Source organism: Dendropsophus ebraccatus, chromosome 12 (assembly GCF_027789765.1).
Source record: "Dendropsophus ebraccatus isolate aDenEbr1 chromosome 12, aDenEbr1.pat, whole genome shotgun sequence".
Lineage (NCBI taxonomy): Eukaryota > Metazoa > Chordata > Amphibia > Anura > Hylidae > Dendropsophus > Dendropsophus ebraccatus.
This window is the reverse complement of record NC_091465.1, coordinates 44,766,372-44,778,727: the sequence shown is the minus strand read 5'-3', so window position 1 is coordinate 44,778,727 and position 12,356 is coordinate 44,766,372. Positions and strand designations below refer to the sequence as shown.

General features: G+C 40.5%; 2 protein-coding genes across 2 annotated transcripts in view; both read right to left on the bottom strand.

The window, feature by feature from the left end:
* Window positions 1-12,356, bottom strand: part of SHISA7 (shisa family member 7) — a 374,289-nt gene that overhangs the window by 99,045 nt on the left and 262,888 nt on the right. The gene's annotated exons all lie outside the window — the stretch shown is intronic.
* The window catches only part of ISOC2 (isochorismatase domain containing 2), a 31,466-nt gene continuing 21,777 nt past the window's right edge, over window positions 2,668-12,356 (bottom strand). Inside the window, exons 3-6 of the mRNA XM_069947640.1 lie at window positions 10,234-10,446; window positions 9,388-9,458; window positions 5,202-5,319; window positions 2,668-2,829 (exon numbers count right to left, since the gene is read on the bottom strand). Coding sequence (XP_069803741.1) covers window positions 2,749-2,829; window positions 5,202-5,319; window positions 9,388-9,458; window positions 10,234-10,446 — 483 coding nt within the window. The 3' untranslated portion in view covers window positions 2,668-2,748. The remainder of the gene's footprint in view (window positions 2,830-5,201; window positions 5,320-9,387; window positions 9,459-10,233; window positions 10,447-12,356) is intronic.

The window sequence follows — 12,356 nt, the reverse complement described above, 5'->3', positions numbered from 1 at the left end:
ATAGGAACCAAAATATTACCTATAGACTCATACACCGTGGTACCGTGCTACAAAAGAAAGGTGTATTGTTCTGCATCAATCTAATGTTCTCACAAGCCCTACAGATTGTCTAATCTAAATAATAGAGTTTATAATCTTGCAGATAGACTCACACACTGTCTCATGTAATTTCTTATAAAATTAGGCTATGTTCACACTGCGTATATGTCCGGCCGCATATTTTCGCGGCCGAACATATACGCGGTAAACTCCGGCTGGGGATTTACGCTACTTGCGGCCGGCTACATACGGAGCGCGAACTTACGCCCGAAGTCTACTTACGCTTCCCGAGCGCCCTACGTAGCGATCTGACAGCGGTCTTTTACTTGGAAATCTTCGCCTAGGCCCGGACACCCCACAGAACCTTTTGGATCGGCACAAAAAGCTGGCAAAATGAAGAAATCACCACTACGTACGGGACCGCATGTTAAGCTACGGGCGTAAGTTACGGCATTTTTGTCCTCAAACAATGGTCTGGTTCATTTTATACGGCGCCGCGTGTACGATCCTCGCGAAAGTTCTTACGTAGTGTGAACTGTGCCGCCGTATATCGTATATTTTCCATTATACGCAAACTACGTAAGTCTCCGGACGCTTATTCACGGAACGCGCTACGTCCGGAGACGTACGTAGTGTGAACATAGCCCCTAAAGGTGTATTGTTCTGCGTCAATCTATTGTTCTTACATTACAAGAATTCAAATCAAAATTGAACTCTTATTTTTGATGATAGAAGGTGGTTGAGGAGGAATTGGTGGTATAGGGTGATATGTTGGGGGCACATAATTTTGGGAAGCATGCCATGGCTAAGGAACAAGGCTTACACTAAGGCTAGGTTTACACTGCGTTTTTGCAAAGCATTTGTGTGCATCCGTTTTTCCATTGACTTCCATTGTAAAAAAAGGGATCAAAACGGATCCGTTTTTTTTTACGGATACAAAAGTAGTGTCAGCTACGTTTTTGTGTCCGTCCAAAAAAATCACACAAATGCATCCGTTTTTTTTCATCAAAATGGTTGCAAAAAACGGATGAAAAAGATGGATTGCAAAAACGCAGTGTGAACCTAGCCTTACTATGTAAGAAGCGATGAAGATGTTGACAATGGCATGTCGAGGAGGCACTTCACCATTCGCTGCTGTCACTACAGCTGTGTAGCAGCAGGCAGCCAATTTAGCTTGCTTACCATTCCTTGTTGGAACAGTTTTTAAATTTGCTTTGAGAAAGATACAAACTGTTGCTCAGAGCTTGCTCCCCTTCCTATACATGTCCTCTACAAGGGTCACACAGCATGCCTATCAAACGTTCCCACAGAAGTCAATATGGTTAGCTCCAGTCTATTGTTTTCTATGTCTATGGGACTTGCTGTACTTCTAAATGATGTGTGGAGTCACACTTTATTTATATGCTACGCGTTTCGAGGGTGAGAACCCCCTCTTCATCAGGCAGTGACTTGACTCTAGAAGCCGTGAGCTGTCTCTCTTGCTATGTTTGAGACACCTGAACAGTTTTAAGATGAGGGTTTGGTGCCAACAGGAATCCACCACTTTTTTCTCAACTTGCTGAAGTTCAACATTGCACCGTTTACCCAGCTGGGGATTGGAAGGTGGCCGGCAGCAACCGTTATATATAACTAAATGCGCATTAGAGTCGTGCCTCATAGTGTACGACCCCTCCAGAAGCGTGCATGAGCACAGTTTTCATCTATATGTTATTTTTTTTATTGACCTGCACATGCAGCGCCGTTGTATCCTTCTTTCTATTCACATATCTAAATGCTGTGTTGGAAGCCCAGGCAAGATGTCTGCCCCTCCCCCCCACACACACATAAAAGTACAAAAATTACGAAAATAGAATCTAATTCTAATGAGCAAAAACCTAGGTAACATTATTGGTATTTATATAGGCATGTGCCTCATAGTAAATCTGTTGGGCTCAGTAGGGGTGGGGCCTAATTTAAAAATGTTCATGTTACAGTGGTATTTTAATATGAAAGTAGGGCTTACTACTCTTTTTGAAGGGTGGCCCTCAGGTCATTAAGGTTCTAGGGTACAGAGTTACAAGCCTCTACATGGTGTTGATCCCATAGCTATTCTATAGGATTCATGTCTGGAGAACACGCAGGCCACTCCATTTGAGGTACCCCAGCCTCCAGCCGCCGTTCTCTAATGATGAGACCACCATGAGCTACAGCATTGTCATCCATGAAAATGAAATTAGACCTATGTTGTTCATGCAGGGACACAACGACTGGATTATTGATATTATTCAAGTAGTATGGGCTTGTCACTGAACCATTCACAAAGTGCATGACAGTTTTGTATTGACTAGACAGACCGGCCCACACTGTATCACCACCACCAAGCACCCACTAACAAGCTCCTTGTTAGAGAACAGAAAGTTGTGCAAAATATACTGAAACATTGAACAGTTGGACATGGAGCATTCCAACTGTTCAATGTTTCAGTACTGAAATGAGTAATGAGTCTGTAACTATATCTGTGTGCCAACTTCTCCAATAAGGCAAATAAAAGCCACTGGAAATGAATCTTCATGTGTGCTCTACATGCTAGACTGATATAGAAATATAAAGCGTATATAATTAAAGTTATAATTAGAAAGAGCAATTGAATAAAACAACATTTTAATGGATTTATTGAAACAGGTTTCTTGTGATGTTCACATACTGCCAAACTGGCAACGGCATGCACAACTATGTAAAGAGGGGATTCTGGTTTTGAAACAGAGCTAAAAGTCCACTGTCAGGAGCAGAATCCTTAATAATCTTCTGAACCTGGAAAACAAAAAGAAAAAGTTTATGTTGTTGTTAGTGAGATATTAACCCCTTCACGTCAGCAATCCGTATATATACATTGCTACTGCACACACCACGTGCAGTAGGAATGTATATATCCGTTCCTGACTGAAGGGGCTGACTGATATGTGTGGGACCGCTGCCTCTCATTAACTCCTTAAACGCAGAGATCTATATCGATCACAGCGTTTAAGGTACCCGGGACCCGTCCCGATCGCTTGTACCGACAGGCGGGGGTAAGTCACTTACCTGCGTCCTGTCGGATCGGCCATCTGTGCATAGAGTCTGATCTCAGGCAGGCTCTATGCATAGATCACCGATAACACTGATCTATGCTATGCTATGGCGTAGCAAAGATCAGTACATGCAATCTAGTGATTGCATGTTTTACTCTAAAATAAAAGTGCAAAAAAAAAAAAAAGTGTAATAATTTTTTTTAGGTCTTAAAAACGCCTTATAAACCCCCTCCCAATAAAGGTTTAAAATACCCCCTTGCCCATTATAAAACTAAAAATATAAAATAAATAAACCTATTATATTTCGTAGCGTGCGGAATTGTCCAATCTATTAAAATATAACATTATTGTTCCCACACTGTGGATGGCATAAACAAAGAAAAAAAAATCAATGAAAAGCGATCAAAATTTTTCTGTTACACCAATATGATATTAATAAAAACTAGAGATCATGGCACAAAAAATGACACCCCAACCAGCCGTGTAGGTAGAAAAATAAAAGCGCTATGGCTCTTAGAAGGTGGGGAGGAACATTGCATTAATTTGACCCGGACATCCGTGCATTAATGGGCTCTGTCTTGAAGGGGTTGAAGAACCTTTCCAGAGAACACTCTTATTTCCCTCCCAGCCTGGTAAGATTAGTCACCTGCCCTGATCCCCCTCTTACTGCATGGCTTTATTTTTCTGATTCAACATTGGTTTCGGCCCCTGCTGCTCTCAAGTGACCGGACGACTCAGACTCTTTGTATAACTCAATGAGACACTCAATCTCACAGAGATACATAACGAAGGTGACTTATGGTACACACAGGAAACACTGTGTGAATTCGGACGGTAGGGTATGTTTCAGGGAAATGAAATCACCTGGTAAGATGTGAAGCAGAGTGGCTATTTATCCTTATCATGCTGGGAGGGGAAAAAAAAGTGGTTCTTTAAGAATTGATTGATAGTGTTTTGTGTTTTGTTTTTTTTTAAGTACTGCAATTTTTGTGGTAGTCTTCTGTTCAGTTTTTGAAGCAAACCTAAACTTGGATTCAGAATAAATAGAAAATGTTAAGGATGTAAGCTGCAGTCACACGTCAGGTTTCTTGGAAAACTGACACTGCAGTTTTTGAGCCAAAACTAAGATTTTCAAAAGAAAAGTAAAATTCTAAAGATTGCTGCAAAACTCGACATGCAGTTGTGTCTCAGTATTACCAGTAAAGTATTACCAGAGTGGTCCAATTAGGTTACAGGTGAGCTCTGAATACAAAACGCCACAAAAAGCCACAAAAGGGGCTTAAAAAGGTGCTCACTCCGCTGCCCTATATAATTTCTCTCACAGGCTACTTTTGGGTAGTGTACATCTTGGAGAAATAGTGTTTACAGCTAGAGATGCCTCTACTGCACACTCAAAAGACATTTTGCCCTGACTGAGAGGGGCGCATTTGATGTGTAATGGTCATTTTGGCCTACTGCCTGCTATGTGGACTCTTCTAACCAAGCTGTTCGGAGATGTTGGGAGTAGTGGTTACATTTAGGCATGCACACATGACAAGCAGGCTCCAGACAGCCCAGACCACCAGTAGAGAGGAGTTTAATCCACCAACCAGCACCCACAGTTTACCTGTCCAGTCCACCATCTGCTAGGACCATTTCCTGGCACTTTGCATATGAAAATTTGGGGTCATGGCACCCATTACGTGTCCTACCATAGATAGGCAGCCACTATCACCTTTATTTGCAGAGTTGTGAAAAATGAGAAACCTGACTGCCAAGGAAAGGAACTTGACTGCCCTCAGTAATGAACCAGGAACCAGGCTCTGGCATCTAATAGTCAGGTTTGAGTATGGAGGCTTCTTGGTACCTGAGCCTCCTTTCAATTACAGTTTTACAGTTTTCAACAATAAAATTATCTTTTTGCACACATATTGTAATCACATCTATCATCATTACATTTACACATATAAAGTTCCATTCTATTTCGTGGGTTTATATGGCAGCCAGGGGCCTGACAAAGGATACCCAGAAGAAATACACAGGTGACAGAAAGACATGGTAAAAATGCTAAGGAATCTTAGAACAGGAAACATGCAAACGGCAAATATGAATACTATAAAGAGTGAGGAAGTTTACCTCCTTGAATTTCGGATGTGCGGCATCCTGTAGTAACTGTAAGATGACTCCTTCACTGGTGGTTAGAAATGCTCCACTCTGCTTCATTCTGGAGAGAGCTACAAGGCGGTCTACCTGACTATTAAAAATAAATAATCCCATTATTATAGTACATTATCTCACACAACTTTACAGTACATTTTACAAGTAATAATTTAAATAAACATAAAAAAGCTATTAAAGTTTGCTAATAGATTTTTAGCCATTTTGACTTATTTCATGGCGCCTTCTCAACTCTTCACTGCTTTGAAAGGACGTCCAAAATTCTGTGCTGGTCTGACGTTTTGGTCTAAGTATTTTGTTACATAAGTTCAAAATCACAAAATCAACCACTTTCCAGTCATAGCAAAAAATGGTTGGTACCATGTCAGCCAGAAAAACCTACGTGTTTATAAAGATTACAATAGAAGTAATATCTTTAATGGCTAATCAGAAAAAAATCTATGTTTTCAGATCACAGACGTGCCTTCAAATATATGTATACATTCATGTTTTCCCAATGAGGAGGGGGTAAGCTCTGGTGGTGGCTTATCCCTCAGAGGACAAAAGGGTCTGGCACTGTAAAATCCATCACACCCGAACCCTATCTCAACTATATGGAAGGCCTTAGCAATCTAGAGATCTGGGGCCAGTCTGATGTAAGATGTTATGTGTATCCATAATGGGTCATATGGCCAGGTGGTAAACTGAACTCCTGTGTCAGCATCTGGAAAGTTAACAGTCTGAATTGCCAGATTGCCCTGTGAAATATTTAAATATATATATATATATATATATATATATATATATATATATATATGAAGATTTGGCAGTAGGAGTGATATTGAAATATGATGATTGTGCACATCCCTATATTTTGGAATCAGGCTGACACCAGTGGTACATAGCACTCTTCTGATTGCTTATTGTTTACCATTAAAGGGATTCCCCAGGATTCTATTATTGATGGCAGTTATCTCCATCAATAACCAATTACCCGTGCACTGACCCGTGCATAGACTCCCAGCACCACTGCCAATCAGCTGATTAAAGGTTCTGCAATATAAGTACTATGAGTGTGGTATATTTGCGTGTGTAAGTGTGTATGTGAGTGCATGTGTACTTGTATGTGTGACTGTACATGCATGTGTATGTATGTGCATATACATGTATGAGTGTTCAAATGTATATGTACTGTACATGAGTGTGTACGCATGTTTATGTGTGTGTGTATATACACTCACCGGCCACTTTATTAGGTACTCCTGTCCAACTGCACGTTACCACTTAATTTCTAATCAGCCAATCACATGGCGGCAACTAGACATGGTCAAGACAATCTCCTGCAGTTCAAACCGAGCATCAGTATGGGGAAGAAAGGTGATTTGAGTGCCTGTGAACGTGGCATGGTTGTTGGTGCCAGAAGGGCTGGTCTGAGTATTTCAGAAACTGCTGATCTACTGGGATTTTCACGCACAACCATCTCTAGGGTTTACAGAGAATGGTCCGAAAAAGAAAAAACATCCAGTGAGCGGCAGTTCTGTGGGTGGAAATGCCTTGTTGATGCCAGAGGTCAGAGGAGAATGGGCAGACTGGTTCGAGCTGATAGAAAGGCAACAGTGACTCAAATAGCCAACCGTTACAACCAAGGTAGGCAGAAGAGCATCTCTGAACGCACAGTACGTCCAACTTTGAGGCAGATGGGCTACAGCAGCAGAAGACCACACCGGGTGCCACTCCTTTCAGCTAAGAACAGGAAACTGAGGCTACAATTTGCACAAGCTCATCGAAATTGGACAGTAGAAGATTGGAAAAACGTTGCCTGGTCTGATGAGTCTCGATTTCTGCTTGAACATGACAATGAGTTCACTGTACTCCAATGGCCTCCACAGTCACCAGATCTCAATCCAATAGAGCATCTTTGGGATGTGGTGGAACGGGAGATTCGCATCATGGATGTGCAGCCGACAAATCTGCGGCAACTGTGTGATGCAATCATGTCAATATGGACCAAAATCTCTGAGGAATGCTTCCAGCACCTTGTTGTATCTATGCCACGAAGAATTGAGGCAGTTCTGAAGGCAAAAGGGGGTCCAACCCGTTACTAGCATGGTGTACCTAATAAAGTGGCCGGTGAGTGTAAGTGTGCATACATACACAAAAAAGTATGTGCGCATGTGTACATGTCTGCATGTGAGAATTTCGACGCATATGTGTGACAGTGTGCATGTGTAAGTGTATGCATGTGAAAGTGTGTATGTGTGTGCATGTGTACATGTGTGTATATTCAGTCCAAGCACCTAGGGCAGCATGAGCTGTAAATATAACCCTGCATTCATGCAGCCTTTCCCTGCAATCAGACATTGGCGGCACATCCCCATTACACAGGGAGATGTGCAGCTGGCAGCCAATGATTTTACAGTACAAAAGAATGGACCAAAAAACAAAGTTGCTTCCCATGCATATTAAGTTTAAATATACTCTCACACCCTTTATACTCCTTGAATAGAGACAATCTGATATCTATAGTCTTTATCAACTGTTTATGGTATGTTATAAGGAAGATTGTTTGAAAACTTAAAACCTGATGCAGTGGCTTATGTGTGAATAAAACTCTAAAATAATAGAGCAATAGAGTAGATCACACCCATCTGCTCAAGAGAAAGGTAAAAAAGCAACCTGGTCTTCACCTGTTTTAAAGGGGTTATCCAGCGCTACAAAAACATGGCCACTTTTCCCCCCACTCTTGTCTCCAGGTCAGGTGTGGTTTGCAATTAAACTCTATTTACTTCAATGGAACGGAGTTTCAAACCCCACCCAATCTGGAGACAAGAGTGGTGCAAAAGTGGCCACGTTTTTGTAGCACTGGATAATAATGCTTTTTATTTGTATAGCGCACACAATTTCCGCAGCACTTCACCTATCTGTATGTTTTGGGTGTGGGGGGAAACCTGAGTACCCGGAGGAAACCACGCAAACACGAGAGAACATACAAACTCTTTGCCCTTGGTGGGATTTGAACCCAGGACTCCAGTGCTTCAAGGCTACAGTGCTAACCACTGAGCCACCGTGCTGTCCAACAGCTACTGTAAAGAGATGAGCACAACTCGAGCATGCCTGGTCCAATTGTTCAGCATTTGTATACCGGTATGGCTGTATCCACTCCAGCCACTGGTAATTAAATGCCGTATGATCGGACAAAATAAATATTTGCAGTCACAACAACCTTTATGCAATTTTCCATTAAACAGTGATATAACACCATCAGCTCTCTGGTCTGGATGGCTTGGTCAATGATTGGTATGGAGAGAAATGTATAGTATGTTTGATAGCAGACACATACCTAATTCTATGCGTGAGAGTTCTAACTCTCAAGCCGGGTAAGGATCCTCTATACCCAGATTCCTACCGGCCTAGTTCCTAGCTGAATACTGACATCAAGGTCTTAGTTTAAATTGTGGCAATGTACTGTATCCTGTCACTCATCTTAATATCGCAGAGGCACATGCAGTCCTCACTCCGGGCTTTGTACTTTCACTAGATACTTATAAAGCCTTTGATTCTGTTGGATGGGATTACCTTTGGGAGCTCCTTGCTAGGTTGAATTTTGGTCTGCGTTTCTGTACCTGGGTCCAACTGGTATACCAATGCCTGAGGACACGTACACATACCAATCTAGACGTCTCTGAATATTTTCCACTGGGGAAGGAGACCAGGCAGGGCTGCCCACTCTCTGCTCTTCTATTTGCCCTAGCCGTTGAGCTCAAGAAGTCCGCCAGTCCCCTTCTATCATTAGTTTGTGCTGAGAAGGCCTAGTTAAAAACTGTATGTGGATGATACCCTTATATACTTAGCATATATTCAGCCATCTCTCTCTGCCCTCCTGACCCTGATATGCAGTTTAAGTTCCTTTTCAGGGTTTCGTGTGAATTGGGCCGTGTCAATTATTTGGGCAGATGGCGAAATCTGCCTGAGCAAAGAATGGACTTTTTAGCACAGGCAGAGATTTAAGTGGGATGGTGCGGTGATGAGTGGCGGAATCCGCAGGAAGTTCTCAGCGCGGATTGCTTAGTGTGAGCGCTCCCAATCAGTAAGAAAGGGGTTAACAGTGTGCAGGTCCATGATAATTACACAATTGTAAGGAGGGTACAGGCTACACAAGCATTACCTACGGGATGAGCAAGCATCAGCCACAACATGGACATCAAACCCTTTATCCAGCAGGTCCAGGGTGGTACTCTAAAGAAAAATAGGAAAACCAACACGAACATTTTAAAGAAGAAAATAAAAGGTATGTAATGTCGCATGTTACACCTTTATATACTGCTCTATTCTATCAATCTACGCATTAAAACTCAGTGGGATTAATTGATAGATCCTAAAATAAATGTCTGGAAACTTTTGCATTAACACTTAAAGGGGTATCACATAGAAAAATAATTAAATAGTTGGTCATTGGAGTGCTGACTCCTGTTTTGTACAACCAAGGTGCCTGGATGTAAGCAATAGATGGAGTTGATCAAACTGGCACACATTGGAATAAAGACACCAATTTTGGTCAATAAGTAGTCCTCTCCATTATGTGCATGAGCCCAGTAGTCCTTATTATTCATAAGAAGCAGAAAACTCCACCCACTAGCTGCTGATTGGCAGTTATCTATCGATGCTGTGTATGGTCAGTCAACTGTCAATCAGCAGCTGGAGGGCGGGGGAAGAGGTGTGGCAAGAATCCCATTCTCCTGCATACTAGGAGAATGGCTGAACAAAATAATGTAAGTAATACAGCGATCTGATTAGGATTTCTGTCACAAGCTTATGCTGCCCTCATTTAAGGCAGCATAAACCGAGTGACAGATTTCCTTTAAAAAAAAATACTACAGTGCACAGTGCTGCACTAAATCAGTTTCACATAAGCTCTACAGATACACATTTAGGTGTTAACATAATGCTACAATGTACTGTTTACGACAATATTATCATCAAACATACACTATATAACATGTACTACACATACCATGATACATGCTTGTGCTTCAATGCCACACAAAATAACAGAGCGTCGTTCAGGGATGGATTGAAGTTCCTTCTCCACCTCGGGAATAAGCATACTGAAACATGTTTTAGTATATTTTTTTATATCATCAGCACCAAGTTCAGGCACAGTATGACCAAGGCCTTTAGGGTATTGCTCAGTTACAACAACTGGTATTTCCAATATCTTTGCAGTCTGCAAATAAAAGAGAGATTAAATCTTGTTAATATTAGGTTAGTATGACTATTGCTTCCACGAAATTTTAATGTACTGGAACGCTAGGTTCACACATAATAAAATAAGAATAGTAAAATAAAAGCTAAATATGACCATAATTTCGAGTGAACATAAAACAATGTGCAAACAGAAGGAGAAAAAAAAACGGACATATTTTGCAAAAGCAGGTGGTAAATAATGAGTATGATTATTTGGATGTTTGTATTTAATTACGGCCGTTACTCTATATGGTGTCTGCACTGTCATCCAATTTTCTATAGACATTATGGGTATATTCACACAACATTTGTGACGTATTTTGATAATTATGGCATTAAATAATGATCATGCTCAATATTTACTACAGTAAATATCAAAATATGGCTGTATTTTCGCTTCAAATAACATTTTATTAATATATCCTAATAGACCGCATTATTATTTTACAAATAAGGCCATATTTAAACCTTTAAAATTATTATTTAATTAGTATTTTGGTATTATTTTACTTTATATAAACACATAGCCTAAAAGTTTAATACATAGAAGTAAAACATATCAATAAAGAGGATCTGCACCAAATCTAAAATTACCCCCCAAAGAATAAGACAAAGTTTGATAAGTAGATTATCCTTATTTAAAATTACCGCCATTTTTGTTTTGTTCTGTGTAATCTGGAGATTCTAGTGATGTCTACTGAGCTGCACAATGAGATCAGCATGTAGCTTGCACCAGGCAGCATCCAGTAGACGGCACAGCAGCATGGGAGCGATTGGAGAGGTGAGTAGTTTGTAAGTTTGTTTTACCTTTGGTGCAGAAATTGTGGCTAATAATGAGAGAAGGGGAGTGGGCAGAGAAAGGGGAGGTATAATAATGTGGGGGCACTGAACAGGTATTATTTAAATGTGGAAAAAATGGGCATTAGAATAGTGTAGAGGCACAGAAAAGATCCTATTAAAAAGTGGGAGCAGAAAGGAGAGTGTTTACAGTGTGGAGGTACAGAAGGTGACAATAACTGTGTGGGACATCAATGGGGCACTAAAGATTAGGAGTTTGCAGAAAAGTGTGAAGTCTAACTTGTTTCTATGATAAATTCTGCATAGATAGGTCATGGCTGGAAAAAGTCTTCACGGGGGTCTGGGCAAGATGAAAAAAAAAAAAGGTAAAGTGATTGATCACCTGTGAATCGCTGGATGTAACTGTATTGTAATCACTGTATAGAGGTAATTATGGTGTTTTTATAGTGGTTTCTATTTAGTAACAGTATTGTGATACTTTGTAGTCATTATATGGTGGTAATATGTAGTCAGGATGTGGCAGTACTATTGGTCCCTTGGACAGCATTGTGCTATACTCAGTTTTATGCAGTAACAGCATGGAAATAATATTTAGTCACTCCGCAGTGATCATGGTGTGGTGGTATTATTTGGCCTTTCTATAATGTTGGTCTCAGTACAGTGGGTTTTATTCAGTAACAGTATGAAGGTAATATGTATGATGATAATATTTATTCCCTGTATAGTGTTATTTGGTATCTTACTGTGTGACTATTATTTTAAAGGTATAAAGGTATACAGTCTACTTTACTGGTATTGGTATAGACTGCAGATTTTTCACTTTTCACTGAGATAGCATAAAATCTAGACTTGACCCTGGTTGTAGCACCCATTTTTACAGGAATGACAACATTAAGTTTAACCATTACATTAGTGTCTCAGAAAGTTATTGCATAATATAAAAAAAAAAACTTGTTCTGTTATCATAACAATATTTCCAAAGTATTCTTTGTAATTGTCTGAAAGTCCTCAACTACTAGCTTTTCACCCGTCTGTTCTTATCATCCTGCAATTGTAACCCTGTCGCTTGGCCAGACTTTCCATTTTGAACCT